Source organism: Syngnathoides biaculeatus, chromosome 16, assembly GCF_019802595.1.
Source record: "Syngnathoides biaculeatus isolate LvHL_M chromosome 16, ASM1980259v1, whole genome shotgun sequence".
Classification (NCBI taxonomy): domain Eukaryota; kingdom Metazoa; phylum Chordata; class Actinopteri; order Syngnathiformes; family Syngnathidae; genus Syngnathoides; species Syngnathoides biaculeatus.
In genome coordinates this window covers 13,046,823-13,065,160 of record NC_084655.1, presented here as the reverse complement: position 1 = coordinate 13,065,160, position 18,338 = coordinate 13,046,823, and the positions used below count along the sequence as shown (strand labels likewise).

The 18,338-nt window shown below is 40.8% G+C and overlaps 2 protein-coding genes across 3 annotated transcripts; both read right to left on the bottom strand.

The window, feature by feature from the left end:
- Nucleotides 1-693: 693 nt before the first annotated feature.
- Nucleotides 694-4,838, bottom strand: si:ch211-120g10.1 (E3 ubiquitin-protein ligase TRIM22). Its single transcript, XM_061846457.1, has 10 exons — nucleotides 4,641-4,838; nucleotides 4,278-4,346; nucleotides 3,265-3,366; nucleotides 2,506-2,607; nucleotides 2,236-2,370; nucleotides 2,006-2,143; nucleotides 1,893-1,941; nucleotides 1,772-1,798; nucleotides 1,629-1,655; nucleotides 694-1,536 (listed from the first exon to the last, which is right to left on the bottom strand). Exons 1-10 carry the CDS (start codon nucleotides 4,836-4,838, stop codon nucleotides 989-991), a joined length of 1,395 nt encoding a protein of 464 aa, XP_061702441.1. The 3' UTR covers nucleotides 694-988.
- A 1,722-nt stretch (nucleotides 4,839-6,560) lies between these two features.
- si:ch73-364h19.1 (uncharacterized) lies at nucleotides 6,561-16,434 on the bottom strand. 2 transcript variants are annotated; one of them, XM_061846574.1, is made up of 5 exons: nucleotides 16,184-16,434; nucleotides 15,335-15,444; nucleotides 11,475-11,567; nucleotides 10,460-10,630; nucleotides 6,561-7,652 (listed from the first exon to the last, which is right to left on the bottom strand). In XM_061846574.1, the coding sequence occupies exons 1-5, from the start codon at nucleotides 16,257-16,259 to the stop codon at nucleotides 7,488-7,490; spliced, it is 615 nt and encodes a 204-aa protein (XP_061702558.1). In that variant the 5' UTR covers nucleotides 16,260-16,434; the 3' UTR covers nucleotides 6,561-7,487. The 2 variants fall into 2 exon arrangements, with proteins under 2 accessions (XP_061702558.1, XP_061702559.1); XM_061846575.1 differs by lacking the exon at nucleotides 11,475-11,567.
- Between the last annotated feature and the right edge of the window lie 1,904 nt (nucleotides 16,435-18,338).

The window sequence follows — 18,338 nt, the reverse complement described above, 5'->3', positions numbered from 1 at the left end:
CCAACTCCCGCTCTCCAAACTTAAAACATTGCGAATTACGAGACTTAATCACGAACAATATTTGTGGCCTAAAAAAATGTCATCGATCTCCTAAAAATATTATAAAATTTTTCGAAAACACAGTGTTTTTTTTAAATATATGTTTAAAAAAATCGACGATATTTTACATAAAATTATGTGGCTTAAACATTTTGGTATTTTACACATAATGATTTTACACGTAATGATTCAAAGTTCGAGATTTTTTGAACGTGAAATGGTAAATTGACATTAACTTCCTGAACAATTAGTTTTTTTAAAACATTAGTTTAACTAATAATAACAGTGTAATTGCGAATAGATTAATCGTCACTCAATATATAATTAGAGATGTGTTTATTTTTAGGCTTTCAAAATGGTTGTTTGTTGTGTAAAACCATTAAACTGGACTCTCTTGGTCAGTATCAAGGGTAAATCTTGATTCCTTTGTGAAATAAAGAAAAAAGTCTTTTGATAATGTGATGCCCATTGCCAAACAGCATGGGGGTCAATTTCATAATCTGTATATTTTTCGAGATTGTATACTATTGTGTTGTATATATTTTATCTACATTTGATTTTTATTACTTACTAGATATTTCACCACAAAATTGTGGAAACAAAAGAGTAAATGTGACATATTGTTAATTAAACAGGACACAGCAAGTACCACCAACATTTTTTATTTCGTATTCGACTAATATTACAGTACATGACGTTGTAGATCCTACGGTTCTCTTCCCAAATACCACACATGTGAGGATAGTTTGTGATTTGATTGTGGGAAAAAGGAAAGTAGCAGCAGCAGCATAGAGAGTGATCACACCTTGAAGCTATTTGAAAGCACAGCAGTGGTCTTTTACTCCTACCAGTAATGAGTAATTTGCATAAACTTGTCACTTTTTAAATTCCTTTATATGATATATGTATATACTGGAGATGTGGAAGGAAGAGTTGGAAAGCTATGAAATCAAACCCACAGACAGAGACATTGGGTGTTGGCTTCAGGGGTCCTGATCACCAGCTCATTAGTGATCTCCACAGTACCGAACAGTGGGAAGAGCTTCTCTTTGAAGCTCTCGTTGTATGTGTATATGTGGACACGTTTGTCCACATCATAGAAGGACAGCTGGCCGCCATCGTAGTCGAGGTAGACGCCCACTTTTCGAGCGATGAGGCCCGGCGGCAGGGCAGTGAAGGGCACCGTGAGCGCTTTAAGCTCAGTGCCCCTTTCCAGACGCAGGGTCAAGTAACCTGAGTCTGTGTTGAGGGACTTGAACCCTTTTCTAAGAGCGGACTCTTTGGCCACGCCCAGCCGCCAGTCTCGCTCACCCACCTCCACCTCCCAGTAGTAACGACCGGATTCAAAGCCCACCGTTCCAACAGCACACCACCAGCCATCAAAGCGCTGGTGGTAGTTGGGAACGTCTTTCCTCTCAAAGCCACAACGCATCCTTTTATCGTCACCCGAGATGAGAAGATCAGGATTGGCTGTGTCTTTGTTCAGAGTAACTTCCACTGGCACAAAACATACAATTCTTGAATTAAACAGAAAGATAAGTTGGGTACAATTTATAGTGCTATAAATGCTAATAGAATTAACACTGTACCTGCAGCAGTTGTGATCCAGTCCCATACTGCCAAAACATAAAAAAAAAACAAAATCATTTCTCCACATGAAGGAATGTTTAAGTCCAATGTGGTAAATGTAAAGTTGAGATGTTGTTATGACAATCAGCAGAAGGCAACTGACCTGGCTGAGGAATGTAGGCTATCGCACCTGAAAAAAAAAATCAATTGTAAAGATGAGAAAATCATAATAAAGTAACTGTCACAACAAAAACTTCTTTCACGTATGTTTATTTATTTATTACCAATCTTGGCTTGCTGCTTCCATATCAACCACTGGTGCGATATGGTATCCTGTGGAAACAAAATAAAAGGTAAATCTTACATATGACGATTCACAATTCAAAGATGTACATACCTTATCTGAATTCTGCAGCATCACAGTCCACAAAACCAGCTCCATGGCAGTCAGGAGATTCGGCACACGGCCCCAACGCCAAGCTGACCTCAAGTCCTCCAGTATGTTGGCCACCGTTTCCCCAGGCCAAACGCTTTTCTGCATAATGATCAATAATAATGATTTATCGCCCAACATTTCTATCTAGCTATGGAAATCTTTGGAGGGACAAAGCCAGTCAAGCTCCTTGCCTCAGGCTGAGCTCTCAGGTCTTTCATCCATTCCAGGAGGAATAACTTGGCCTTAAGCACGTCCTTTTCATCAGTCACCTCACACCTTTTGTCACCATCAGTTTCCGGCCAGCCATCAGTCTGCATGGGCCTCTTCTGTAGACAAAAAGTCACCTGAAATGTTATTGTCAGGAAGCTCAAATTGTCCATTGCTCTTTAGCAATCCACCACTCTTTATGGACACCATGTATCATCTTGCTGTGGAAAGCACAAATCTACCCATATACGTACCTTTCTCTCTATCATGGAAGCCCATTCAAGAATGGAGATCCAGCAGAGAGAGGTCGGCCAGATCTCATCCTGGTTCCAGATGTGCTCCAGGACTGACGAATCCTTCAGTGATCACAACAGAAGAACGCATTGGTGGTGCCTTTGGTGAAGGCAAACGACTCACAGTTGCTCAGAGGTTTCAGGCTGTGTTTGCCACTAATTGTGTTTTCTCAAGGTCACGTAATGTTTGATTTCATGGATACATCTCTGGCCATTAATCATAATCTCATTTTGTAAGACATGGCCTGGGAGATACACCAGTCTGCAAATAGATGATCCTTGGCTGTAATTATCTTTACCATCACTGATAACACACATCGTCATGTAAAACATCTTTACAACAACACACACCAGCCACAGAGTAGACATGGAATCGGTACAGCTAAAGTTGGCAGAAGTTTCAAGGAACTATCACGTAGTCGATGCCTTCGCTCAAAAAGTTGCTTAGGACTCTGTGTAGTTTAATAAGCAAACATACGTGGTCACCATATGAAGAGATTTGCAAGGCAAAGAGACAGAGTAGGCTTGATCACAGAGGTAATAACAACCGTCTTTTTGAAAATCATTGTAATTAGGAGATGCTGATGCATACGTGCGTAGAGAGAATACATTGACATCATATCTGGAGCCAGGAAATTATTTGTGTTTTTCACACCTCCCAACAGGCTGTCACACCTTGTTTATAGTTTAAGTGTCTGGTGTATACACTGTCGATAGCACCTGGCATACTCGACCGAGGTCTCGAGCCAGTTCTGCGACAAATAGCTGCGCATCATCCAGGTTGTCAGTCTTACTCTTCTTCTTGGGTTTCACGTTCGATGCCTGGAAAGGAAATCAAGGTTTGTTTTATGAAACAGATTTTATGCTGAAAAGCTCACACAGAAAAATCATCTCAGCAAACTCATGATTTAGGGGTGTTGTGTGGTTCCTCAGTATTAATTTTGCATGTTGGGCTTCCTAAAGATCCCGTTTTACAAACTGGTGTAAACTTTTGGAAACACTGACAATGATGACAGGCTTACAGTGGTCGTGTTTTATCCACTTGTGGGTTAAATTAAACAATAAACGTAACGAATGAAAAAAAAAAACAGGTTAAGGAGTGTCAAGGTGCCATTAAGAACTGTCCTTTGTGACTGCGTTGTAATCGCTGCGTTACAGTTACTAGTTTGGGAAAGCAATCAAGTCAAACTAGAAAGGAGTCAACAAGGACACTGATTGCCACCTTTCACCAGAGAACAAAACCTATACCCTCCAGGGCTTTTGCCAATTTTCACCTCACTTAAACTCTCTCTCTCTCTCTCTCTCTCTCTCTCTCTCTCTCTCTCTCTCTTTCTCTCTCTCTCTCTCTCTCTCTCTCTCTCTCCCCCTCCCTCCCAAGAGTGAATTGTAAGATTGCAGTTCTAAGTTTAATGCAAAACATAGATCTAATAAAAGCACTATTCCATAACGTTCATTGGAAATTCAAAATTGCAACCTGTTGGAATGCATTACACACAATACTTGGGTTTGAATCATCATCACAATTCTCATAATATTTTCTTGAATCACTTATGTACGTATAATTGTAGCTTCATTTATAGGGAGATTTGGGGGTAAGTCTTTGACACCCACTTAAGTTACAATATAGGGTTTACTTTGGAAAAAATGATTTAAGATTAATTGTCACCTTAACTGACTCATGTGTCAAAAGCAAATTCAGTTTACAGATTTAACTTTGTGATGAAACAAGTTACCTTAATTTTGAGCGTCATGCTTTTGATGGGCTCCACCATAAAGTGGAAACACTGCAGCATCCTGTCGATCTGTGACGACAGTGAAGGTCACAAATGCAAAATTATAAATGAGACGATGCTGAAAAAAATATCAAAACAATTTTTTTCATGCACTTTCGGTTACTGCTGACAAATTCTAATTCAGACATATTCAGATTAAAAACACGTACATTGAGCACCCAAGACTGCGACGTCTACGCACCTAAGTAAGGTGACTGCACCAAATATGCAACGAAATTGCGCTGTTCTTCCACATTTTGCACGCTACATTTGTCACCGTGAAATGGCGTTTTCAGTGCGAATAATAAAGCACGCAAAACCTACCTTTGTTGTCAGACGCCACAGGAAGCAAATGAGTTCGTCCCGTTCTCTCCTAAAGATGAGTTGCTCGATATGAAGTCCGTCGAGTGAGTGCTGCAGTCTCTGACCTTGTTTATGTAGAAGGCTGAGACTCGGCTCTTCGGAGATCTTCGGCTTTTCCCGTTGATTGCCAACACGACTGCGGGCATTGTCGCCAGCCATGTTTGTAAGGTAACATGAGGTCACCACTGCCAGTGATCAAGTACAGTCCTGTACCCAAAATAAATAAATGAATGAATAAATAAATGGATAAATAAATAAACGTCATGCGGTATTTTCTCATCAAGTATTTATTCGATTATTTAGACGTGTATTTATTTATTTCAATATTATATTATTTCAATATGCATTAATTTCCAGATTTAGTATTTTTATGCATTTAAATCTTTATTTAATGATTTTGATGTTTAAAAATGTTAATGTGTTTTTTTTACTTCAATATTTAATTGTTTCACTATTTATATATTTCTTTCTGCCCCTCTTGTAATCCTGTCTATGCATCATTATTGATGATTATTTCATGTACTACAGTAACAGTACAGTGCGTTTATCATTTTCACCCATCAAACTCAGTGGGCGAGTACTGGATTTGCCTAGTACTGTTTTAGCGCCATCCAACTTATAATCAATAGGTTGTGGAATCAAATCTTGGCTCAGGGCATCCTGTGTGGAGATGATATGTTCTTCCTGTGCTTGTGTGGTTTTCCTGCGGGTTTTTTGTCTTCCTCCCGCATTCCCAATGCATGCATGGTCGGCCTATGATTGAATGGCAACTAGCACACTGTGTACCATCCTTCTTGCCCAAAGTCAACTGCAACAGTCTCTCAAGCATCCGTGACCCTAACGAAGACAAGTGGTATAAAAATAATGGCTGGATTTAAAAAAAAAATGGTTGTAAACACCTTTCTAAGATGCACGTTTTACTTAAAAATGTATATATATTTTGCACTATCTATTCTCCATGAAATATAAAGCATAACATTTATTGTGCCTTTATAACAGTATGTAATTTAATCATCATTATGATTACAATTTAACTATCGACTGATCCCTCCAATGGTCGCTTGGAGAACTTTAACACTCCTCCTGAGTAGACTTCACACAGACTTGCTAATCGCTGCAACACAATGAATGTCAGCTTTTGGTCATTTATTACAACATTGTTCAATCGCTGTGCGACTGTCCGTGTAACTATCATAAACTGGCACGTACATAACTATCGACTATGTTTTTATTCTATGACACTTTTTATTCTTTATTGACTATAACTACTGCAAGGGTCATAATCAGCACCCAAGAAGTAACTCTGTTTTAAATAGGATGGTGATCAAAAAATGTTACTACATAATGTGAAATCAAGTTTATCTTAATTTTGTTCATTGCTTCCCACCACTTATTCCTTTTGTTGTTGTCATTTTTTTACTCACAAGTATTGCATCTTGTCCTGTTGTCAGAACAGGCATCACCCAAGGGTTTCGATACCAAGAAAATTTGAAACCTAAATTTATTTTTTATTTTTTAAGTGAATATGTAAATCATTGTAGATTGTTTTTGGAACATTTGTTGTAAGGTGCTTAGAGGTGATATCATTTTTCTTTTTTTTTCACTACTATGATTATTCTTGTTTTCCATTTAAGGTATTTTTTTTTTTTTTGCCCATTTACGGGTATGATCTTGGTTGAGGATGATCTACTAGATTAGATAATTGGAGATTAGCGAAACCCTCCTATTCGGTCATTTATAAAGGTATTATTATCCCACTGTTAATGAATGTGAATTACTTGTTTTTTCCCTCCCTTTTTTTCTTTTTCCTTCTTTCTTTCTTTCTTTCTTTTTTTCTCTGTTTGTATATAAAATGTGGAGAGAGAAAAAAGAATCAGGACGGCCACAATATATGTTCTATTATGCAAAGAGGAACACGGGTCCAATGAGGCTCGCCAAGCCACACTCACTATACATGTGACTGACATACGGGAGACCGGATACTCTGTGGACAACCTGTTGGCTGTAACATTCTCCACTGTGATCGGTTTGCAGTGGGTCATTGATGACCAGAATCCAGTCCAATACCTCTGTGATATCACATAGCATTTGTTGCATTTACCAAATTACAATACATAACTGGCTTACAGCCATGCTACCCTGATACCGCCCGATCTCGGAAGCTAAGCAAGTTTGGCCTGGGTTAGTACTTGGATGGGAGACCACTTGGGAATACCAGGTACTGTCAGCTTCTCTCCCCGGCTAAAGAGGGGTTGCGTCAGGAAGGCCATCCAGCATAAAACTGTGCCAAAAAAATATGCGTTCATCTAAAATGACATGCTGTGGGGACCCCTAATGGGACAAGCCGAAAGGAAAAGAAGACAATACATAATTATCTTGGTTGATTCATAATTTGCGTCCCATTGGTTGTTTTGTTTTTCATGAATTACATTATGAAAATGTTTTTTTTTACAGGAATCCTTAATTCATCAAAATTTAGCATTTGTACGTCCTTTTTATTTAAACTAACTTCCACTGACACAATATCTTTATAACAAGTAAAAAAAACGTTTTTTTTTTGTCAGTCCTTCAGCCAACATTTTTCATGGAGTCTTCATTTCACCGTCCAATTCAAGTTGTACCAGCATCATTGTCTTTTTTTCCCATTGTGCGTTGCACAAATCTGTGCAGCTCTTCTTTGGTTGCCCAGCTTCTGATAATCAGAAATCCGTCTTGAGGTATTTCAATCAAGAATGTTCCGATGTTGTGGTCTAGATTCCACTCGTTGTCAAGTTTGCCACATTCATCAAATGTCTTCATAGCTCAGCATCATGCAGGATGATCACTGCGGCTGCTCTGAGAGTTGTCCGTTTGAGAAACAGGTAGAGAGTCTGTTTCGTTACCCGATGTTGAAGTAGGATCCAAACTAGAAGAGAGGATGTCGCTCGGCAGCTCCACAGACTGGCGGATGCTTTCTTCGTATGAGGGTGGTGGCTGTGAAGAATGTTGAAAAATAAAATGAAATAACGCAGATTAGCAGTTGTCGCAGTACACCTCGTAAATCTTTTTGATGAGGTCATGCTTTCAAGACGAGGCAAAGTCATTGTTGCAAACTGAAAACATTATTCCCCAGGCCCCCTGTCAGTCATAGGCCTGTAGACTCCTCATCACTTCCTCCCTTATGGCAGCCCTGCAATAAAGGAGTGCATTTATTGGCTGCATGGCTTTATTGGTCACATCTCCAGCAGAAAGTACTATGAAACAAGACTCAGGCGTCTCAAAGATATACATACACTGTGTGACTCATTTTTGTCGTGGGCCACGTTGTTGGTACGGTTTCCCTGAAAGGGTCGTTACGACTACGAGACCATAAACATGTTTCATTGGCTCATCGTAGTATTAAGTGGCAGCAGGCCATAAAGGACGCTAGGTCGTCGCCCTATCACTTCTGAGTCACCTTGACAAGGACAAAGGTAAAATCAGGAAAATAAAATATTATGATGAAAATATTATAAATTATATCTTTGATTATTTCAAAACTAAAACTAGGATGAATAGTGTACAGTTAATGATGAGTCCAATTTATTCCTTTATGTCCAGTCTCATTTTATGACCCAACTTCTTGTCTAGGATGCATCGACATTTTACCAGTGACTCTTGTTAAATGTTTTACATGCGCAGTCGGTCCTTATGAAATAATACAAAAGATATTCCTGGGTCCAATGCCCTTTAATATTAAACAGGTGTTACGGCTAAACCCTCCCACTCTCATTGAGTTTTTTTTTTTACGCATGACAATTTGTTATTTCAGTATTTCAGCAAGAATCATGGAAGGTGCTGCAAATTATTTACTTTTCAGGGGTCACATAAAATAAGGTGGTGGGCCGGATTTGGATCCCGTGCTTTCAGTTTGACACCTATGACATTCACCTTTCTATTTATGTTCAGTTGGGTTCACCTCATCAATGTGAGAAATATGAATTGCAGTGATGATGCCAACCTGAATGTTAGCCTTATTTTTCAAGATAGACATATTTTCTCATATAACTATTTTTGTAGCCTATATTCCATCCATCCATCCATCCATCCATTTTGTTAGCCGCTTATCCTCACGAGGGTCGCAGGGAGCGCTGGGGCCTATCCCAGCTGTCAATGGGCAGGAGGCGGGGTACACCCTGAACTGGTTGCCAGCCAATCGCAGGTCACATGGAGACCAACAACAGCCACACTTACAATCACACCTTGGGGCAATTAATAGAGTGTCCAATTAATGTTGCATGCTTTTGGGATGGAGGAGGAAACCGGAGTGCCCGGAGAAAATCCACACAGGTACGGGGAGAACATACAAACTCCACACAGGGAGGGCTGGGATTGAACTCGGGTCCTCAGAACTATGAAGCCAACACTGTCCAGGTGATCCACCGTCCCGCCCATATATTTCAATTTGAGTCACATTAGGTAAGGCCTGCAACTCAGCAGTTTGCATACTATTGAAATGATGTTGCTTACAGTCACATTATAAATACCGTACAGTATGTATGCAATTTATACCTATAAATCGTTGCACAAAAATGATATTCTGTAAATGCAGTCAAGTCAAGAGAGCCATTATTGTACTCTGAGCGTTTTAAAAGTTCAAGACAAAACAAAGCAATTTTCTGCTATCAGCAGAGTAAGTCTGGATTTTGGGAGGTAATGAGTTTCGACCAAATTAATACCATTATTCCACTGGTAATGATGACTCGATCATTGATTTGCCATCCCATTAAAGATGATCTCTTCTTTTATAATCTTGTGTTATCTTTGACAGGGATTCTTGATTTCTATGGAGTTGGGTGAGAATAAACGACACACTTAAAATTTCAATGAATCGCAAAGCCTTTAAAGCAATATCACAGAAAGTTAAATAGAGATACAGGGTACTATTTGGAGATAACCTACACTGAAAAGCTCTTTGTGGATTTGTTTGCCATTTACATTACCAGTTTGTCTATTTAACCACCCGAAACGTGTTTTTCTATCTCTCTGATTACATCTTGGACATCTCACTCTGAGACCCCCTTTATCTTCTAATTGCTCGGGGACCCGTTTATGCGACTGGAGCGACCTCTGTCCAATACGCCCATTAAACACATACAAGGCTGTAACGTTTACTGCTATCATGCTTCTGGTCACGGGGAAGACGGGAGAAATTAATGCAACATTAATTGAAAGTCTAACCAAGTCCAAAAACACAGGGTCTTTCTCAATGACCAATAAAAGGGTGACTGGGATGCTCTATGTGTGCGTGTGTTTCCTGGTAAATCATATCGAGAGAACTAGACAGTCACACGGGGGATGGTTTAATTAAGGAAAAGGAGAAAAGGTCAAAGCATCAAAAAATGACACGAGTACAAAGAAGCGTTGTCGAACACAGGTTGTGCTCAGGGTGCTGGCTTTAATTATTTTGGAGGTGGCTTTTTCTCATTACCTTGTTCGCTCGAGCAAGTCGAAAGCTCAGCGAAAGACCAACACCGTAAAACCTTGAAACGTGGCCGCCGGCAGTGAAAGTTGGATCAGTTAATGGCATGTTCTGTGTACTTGGCCCTGAATGCAACCTATCTTCAAACGGGCTCTCTTTGTTGTCTCGACAATACTTTATGGTAGTGCAATTGTATTATTAGCAGCCCTTTGAAAGTCTTAGCCGAGGGCCCGCCGTGTTCAAGTTTCCATAAGCGTTATTACTACTGCGATGGTGGACCAATTCCAGTTTGACTCCCTCATATATCATGCGTGGCTGTATCAACTTTAATGTATCCTACCTCCGTTTCAATGGGCCCATTGAGGCCAAAGCGGTCCGCGATCATCATGTGGATCTGCCTCTGGCGATCCTTTTTTCGGACACTCTCATAGGACGGCAGCCTGGGCAGGGGGGGCTCCAGAGAGGCCAGACTGTAGCTGGAGGGCAGGCCGACATAGAACAGCTGACTCCCCTGCACATATTGCCGCGCACAAGATGTTACACAGCGGGGACGTTATTAGAGAACAGGAACACATGACACACGCTGTCGTCTGCCATGGGTCTTGGTCACATAATGATTTACAGCCATTTTGAAAGAAACCACAAATTATATTTGTGTGCCTGACGTAATATTTATGATAAAACAAAAGTCTTTTCAGTGGGTAAAGTTCCTTTTTTGTTGCATTTAATATGTCTTTAGGAGGAGGCGTTCATACAAAAAGTAATGCGATGTAATTAGCATAAACGCATCAAATTATTTGAAGATAACATGACAAAGGCATGAATCACTTCACCGCATGGCCACTGTGTTTGTCGATTGTTTTTATTCCATTTAATTAGGTTGCTATGGCGCTGTGTAGAATGCTGCAAAATAATCCAGTTTGAACATAATACACATTCAGTGGCTTCTTCATTAGGTTGCACATTGGATAATGATCCCTACAAGAAGTGTATCAAAATGTTGTCTTTACCATTAATGATGTTCATTTTAGACTGACGTCCAGAATATGTTTAATTTTTAATTTAGAATTGCAATACACAACAATGATGGCAGTTTGCTCATCTTGCTTGGTTCTGTAACAAAATATTTTTAGAAAAACATCTAATTATGAAACAAACTCCAACCCAAATTTTAAAAACATGCTCTTGCTTGCCACAAGTACGTCAACCACATGAAGCCGATTTTCAATTGCAACAATATTTGAAGCAGCTCTTATATTACATCTCAAATACTCTTCGTATGTGCCGAACCCATTTCCAAGTAAATTCTCATGTGCTCAAATTGGGCTGATTGATATACGCCCTGGGTCACTCACGTCAGTATCATTGGCATCCGGGATGTGTGTCTCCTCTAAACAAGGTGATCCAACCAGTATCTGCCTGCTGTTGTAGTACTGAGGAGGCGCATCCTGTAAAACAAGTAGCTATAAAAATGCATCCAAAACAGGAGAACCATCTACAGTGAAGAAAATAAGTATTTGAGCACCCTGCTATATTGCAAGTTCTCCCACTTAGAAATCATAGAAGGATCTGAAGTTTTCATCATACGTGCATGTCCACTCTGAGAGAGATAAACTAAAGATAAAAATCCAGAAATCACAATGTATGATTTATTTCCATCTGTTCCTGTAGTTGTTCACCAGGTTTGTACACACTGCAGGAGGAATTTTGACCCACTCCTCCACACAAATCTTCTCTAGATCAGACAGGTTTCTGGGCTGTCGCTGAGAAACATGGAGTTTCAGCTCCCTCCAATGATTTTCTATTGGGTTTAGGTCTGGAGACAGGCTAGGCCACACCAGAACCTTGATATGCTTCTTACGGAGTCTCTCCTTGGTTTTCCTGGCTGTGCGCTTCGAGTCAAGTCATATTGAAAGACCCAGCCATGACCCATCTTCAATGATCTGACTGAGAAAAAGAGGTTGTTCACCAAAATCTCACAATACATGGCTGCGGTCATCCTCTCCTTAATACAGTGCATGTGCAGAAGAACACCCTACAAAGCATGATGCTACCACCCCCATGCTTCACAGTAGGGATGGTGTTCTTGGGATGGAACTCATCATTCATCTTCCTCCAAATTATTGGAATTATGACCAAAAAGTTAAATTTTGACCACAAAACTTTCTCCCATGACACTTCTGTATCATACAAATGGTCATTGGCAAACTTAAGACGGGACTTGACATGTGCTGGTTTAAGCAGGGGAACCTTCTGCGCCATGCATGATTTCAAACCATGACGTCTTAGTGTATTACCAGCAGTCACCTTGGAAACAGTGGTCGCAGCTCTTTTCAGGTCATTGACCAAGTCCAGTCGTGTAGTCCTGGGCTGATTCCTCACCTTTCTAAGGATCATTGAGACCCCACGAGGTGATATCTTGCATGGGGCTCCACTCTGATTGAGATTGACCGTCATCTTTAGCTTCTTTCATTTTCGAATGATTGCTCCAACAGTGGACCTTTTTTTACCGAGCTGCTTAGCAATTTCTCTGGAGCCCTTTCCAGCTGTGTGGAGTTGTACAATTTTGTCTGTGGTGTCTTTGGACAGCTCTTTGGTCTTGGCCATGTTACAAGTTTGAGTCTTACAGATTGTACGGGGTGGACTTTATCCAGCTAACGACCTCACCCACGTGCATCTGATTCAGGAAAATACATGGAGTGGTGGTGGACTTTTAAAGACGGACTAACAGGTCTTTGAAGGTCAGTATTCTAGTTGATAGACAGGTGTTCAAATACTTATTTGCAGCTGTATCACTCAAATAAATCGTTAAAAAATCTTACATTGTGATTTCTGGGTTTTTTCCTTTTAGATTACCTCTCACAGTGGACAGGCACCTACGATGAAAATTTCAGACCCCTCCATGATTTCTAAGTGGGAGAACTTTCAATATAGCAGGGTGTCCAAATACTTATTTTCTTCACTGTATCTGCCAATAATTTTACTGCGCATCCACACATAAATGGCTCAATTTGTCAGATTTTTCGCTACGTTTGGCCTGATTTTCATGCCTTGTTTAATCACTGTGGAAACTCGCCGGTCTAGCAATACCATAAATTATCTAATCAATAAGACGACCACCCTCTAGTTTGCACGCCTCCTCCCTTTCCCACCCCCTTTTACAACATAACCTGTCAACGTCTCACTGTATGAGGTGTCAGAATCTCGGAAAAGAAAAAAAAAGGCCTGTGAGGAAAACGAGGTAATTGTCTGGGGGTCTAAATGAGTCTCCTTTGTTTGGGGAACAATGTAGCGTCCTACTGTGTCATCAGAGTCCCTAGGCAACAAACCACACAGTGTGGCCTTTTCAGCATCTCTTCATTCCCCTTTTAACCACAGTAGGTACTGCTTAACGAGCACGCTCCACTACACATTATGACCTTGTATGTCATTTACAACAAAGTCAGTTTGTTGCCTGACTAAATTTAGCAGGAAGATAAGAACTGGTAAGCTTTTTAAAATGAGGGGTTTTTTTTTCCCCCACATGGTAATTCAGTGAAATTATGAAACATCCCTTGTACTTTAAGTCTGTGATTTCCAACCTTTCTAGAGCAAAGGCACATATATTACAATTGGAAAATCCCATGGCACACCAACAAAAGTAAATGTCACCAAAAATGGATAGATTAATTACTGTATGTACTCCCTGCCAACTAATTTTTTTTGTTCTGTCTGTCATTGTGCCTCACTGGCACAAATAGATGAATAAAGATACATTATTTCGTGAAATAAATGTTGTTTTTTTTTAGCAATTACATAAAATTTGATAACTTCCCATAGCACACCTGAATAGTGTTCAAGGCACACTAATGTACCCTTGGCACACTGTTTGGGAATCACTGCTTTAAGTGGTGCGCACAAATGACAATTTGGGGTAACCGTCACATAATTTCAGGGAGACGGGGATGACACTATAAACGTGATGTCAGAGGTCATTTTCCCTCACAGTTTTAAGAAGCAAAAAAAGGAATGAAAAAAAGGAGTGTTGTCCTTTTGTCTCGCCCATTGACTCCGCTTGTGTGAAAAAGCACAACCGTGTAAAATTGGCACTGAAGTCGGGGGAGGATCCCGAAGGCGGTGTGCCTTTTTCACCAGCGCAAACTAAAAAGGAGACCCATTGTCTCCTTGTGTCCCCAACACCCACAGTGGGGTCTGTCCGCTATTCACAGTGCAAAGAAAAGCGGCCGAAGGTATGTGACGATGAAGTTGAAGACATGGAAATGTCCCACAGCAACACAATGAACAAGTGTGTTTGCGTTTGTCTCCCTCGTGGAATTGCCATCCTTCACTGACAGCAAAACTCCAAATGAAAATGAATGACGAGCGTCATTCATCTTCAGTAAAAGCGAAATTACCAACCGGGAAAATATTCTACGTTACGTCAAGTGGTCGGCGTGCAGGATGGACTCTTGACCAGCCAGTGTTCTCTTATCAGCAACATGTAGTTGAGGCTTCAGTTTAACTTGAGCTGTTTGCTGTGGTGAAACGCTCTGTTAGTTCTTTGGCGGAGTTAACAGAAGCTGCGTTAAAACTGTAACCCAACAGAGTTTCCTGTCAGTTGTGGTTGAGGCAACTATGACTCACGCCCCTGAAATAAGAAGATAACAGTCAAACCTCACTCTCTGAGATTTACGGAGGTGAGAAGGAAGTCAGGAAGAGGAAGCAGAAACAATGAAAAAGTGACATCTTTGCCGTGTTTACATTTCACCAGCACTATCGCCTGCAGCTTTACAAATTGATTATCTTTAGTAGATTGGCCATATGTGGCTGAGATTCTGCTCCTTACATTCTTTAAAAAAAAAAAAAAAGATGCGCAAAATAAAACTGCATACATGACACTGCTTTGTAAACTTTTGAACCCAGTTTACTTTTTGTAGTTTCATCAATGTAAAAATAGCATTATGTGACTGCCACGTTAATTATTGTCCACGCAATTGGATGTGGCAAATCCATTATCAGACAAGCATCATATCAGCTTTAATGTCGGACTTTTTTCACACTGCCCTGCAAATCGAATGTGACACTTGTTAATTGCGACACATTGCGGATCACGTGGTGCGTTCGGGCCTGGCTTTTCTCAGCCCCATCTCCAAACAAGAACACGCGGGTCGCTTCACAACACAACTCGGCACAAAAGGCGTTTATTTTCCTTTTTCTTGTTGTTCCAAGGGCTTACCATATCTGCATGGGGTTCCTGATAGGAGCACAATCTGCAGCACTGAGGGTCCTTGCGGTAAATGATGGACAGGAGAACCACAATCACAACAAAGAACACCAGGGAGGAAACTGTGTAAGCAGGAGAAAAAGAAAGGGTTAATCTCAGATAATCAGGCCTCTCAATTGCTTCTTGACTCTTATGGAACAACTTGTGAAAGACCGATTGAGATGGACAAACAAAATGCTACGACAATACTTAAAACAACGTTGACACAACTGGAATTGGATGAAAGCCTCTTTATATACAACACTCAAGGGTTGTGTCTCCTGTGATGGACTTGACAGCCAAGAACAATGACATCTTGGTAATTAAAGCAAAAATAGATAGAAAACAAATCATTTTGTATAGCCCATAAAGAAAATAAAGTGTGTACATTTTGTGTTTGCTGTAAAAAAAAAAAAAAAACTTTTCCCCCGCCTCTTTCTTACCGGATTTAAAAGCATTTCAGCTGGTTCTAAAAGCATTTATTTCACCGAGTATTTATTTTTGACCAAGCAAACTCACCAAATCTCTTACAATTTGACATGATTTCTGAGTTAAAAATTAATGAAATTTTAAAACGTGAACTAATATGAAAAGGTGATTATAGATTTACATCAGAGAAAACCAATGTACACCCTAGATACGTGTCATAAAAAAAAAAATCTTAAACCCTCAGTGCAAATTCACAAGGGGGGGAAAAAACTGCTACGTCTTGTCTTGCTACATTGAAAAAGGTTAGTAAGTCCAAATAAAACTTTATCACAGTGCAAAACAGGGGCAAAGATGGTTTGAAAACAACACGAGCCTTTTTCCAAATGCACTCACAACACGCGGCGACCACTGTGAGTTGATCCGATGTCAGCTGAGATGAGGGAATGGTTGGACTTGCAGTTGCGGACATTTCTGCTGTGTAAACACTTAATGTTGCTTTCAAAGACGTCCCTGGGGATCTGTGTTAACACCAAAGCTGTCATCTTCTTAAATGTGAGAGTCCGTCCTGGCACCAAGCTCCGTAGCTCTTCCACATGGTGTAATCCAACAGGCTGACAGTCCGCATGCACTCGACAAGCCGGATCTCCAAGTGACCGGCGGTCTGTAAACACACCACCGCGATTCTGAGACGGCGAATGCGCACTGACGTCATCGGGCAGCGCTCAGATTTAGACAATTCACTAGTTGCTTAACTCTTAACAAAAAAGTACATCTACATGGTTTTACGTGTTCAACACGGGCCAACAGCAATTCTTTGGACGTTCCAAATGTGAAATTGAGATGAATGTCATTCCTGCTTCCTCCACAGAGGCATCCCAGCCATGAGGTCTGAATGCCTCGACTGGTTTTCTGTTACCCTGGAAACCAGGCGTCCCGTTTAGAGATGATTTGCTTTACTCACAGAAGCAGCCAAAGTGTAGAATTAGTGCTCATGGTTCGACTCTCGTACTTTCACGCTAATGAACAAGTTCCAAGATGTAGCGGTATGGTGCCTTTTCAAAGACGAATAGATATTGACAATGTCGATCAACATCAGTTTAGTGACAGATTTATTGCTGTAGTTGCAGTTTAAAACTGTGCAGAACAGAAAGATGTATTTTTTTTAGTGTTTAGTCATCGAAAAGTGTAATAAACTCCCAGTTTGTTGCCCTAGTACATTGACAACAAATGAACCCAGTTAAATACAATGAATGCATCCATCCATTTTCTTTGCCGCTTATCCCCACGAGGGTCACGGGAAATGCTGGAACCTATCCAATCTGTCAATGGGCAGGAGGCCGGGAACACCCTGAACTGGTTGCCAGCCAATCGCAGGGCACATGGAGACAAACAGCCACACTCACAATCACACCTAGGGGCAATTAAGAGTGTCCAATTAATGTTGCGTGTTTTTTGGGATGTGGGAGGAAACCGGAGTGCCCGGAGAAAACCGACGCCGGCACGGGGAGAACATGCAAACGCCACACAGGCGCGGCCGGGATTGAATCCGGGTCTTCAGAACTGTGAGGCCAACGTTTTTCCACCTGAGACCACGTGCCGCCGCAATAAATACATGCTTTTTATAATACGGCATGACAATTTGGATTTTACAAATTATTGTAGATGTTTGTGCATGCTTTCCAAATTCAATCTGTCCCACGTCAATGCACTGTGCGTATTACAGCATTACGCATCTTCAAGAAGATTATATGATCAGTTATTATTTAATCTTCTTGGGAGGGGGCAGTCACTATTGCAGTCCTGAGTCTGGGAGTAGGATTATGAGTTGAAGGATATCTGTCATTGAGGTTCATTTTATGGCGGTTCACTGCATTATTCCAAATAAGTAAGAATCGAAAACATGATTTCCTAGTTTGATTAGAATTGGTAAAAATTCCTCTTCATCATGCTGTTTTTTTTTTTTTGACAGCAAGATGACAACAAAACACAGCAGTTCTTTTCTATGCCATCGTGAGGCTTCTTGTAGGGAATTAATGGCCACTGAGATTTGAATGTCAGTGTCATCAGCAGGTTGCGACAAAGATACGGAGAGATTGGAAGAATTACAGAAAGGTACTGAAGTGGGCGGGATCAATTGGTAAAGCGATGGACTCACAGTTCTGAGGAACCGGATTTGAGCCTGGCGCCGCCTGTGTGGAGTTTGCATGTTTTCCCCGTGCCTGCATGTGTTTCTTCCGTGCACTCCGGATTCCTCCCACATCCCAAAAAACTTGCAACATTAATTGGACACTCTAAATTGCCCCTAGGTGGGATTGTGAATGTGACTGTTGTTTGTCTCCATGTGCCGTGCTTGGCCGGCAACCAGTTCGGTCCCCTGCCTCCTGCCTGCTGACAGCTGGGATAGGCCCATTCCCCACGCCCCTCGTGAGGATAAGCGGCAAAGAAAATGGATGGATTTTTGTAGGAGCAGTGTCAAAATTGAGACTTTTACCAGTGTTTTTGTTTTAAACTGAAGTACCTGTAGGCCCCTGAGTGCAGAGAGTGTGAA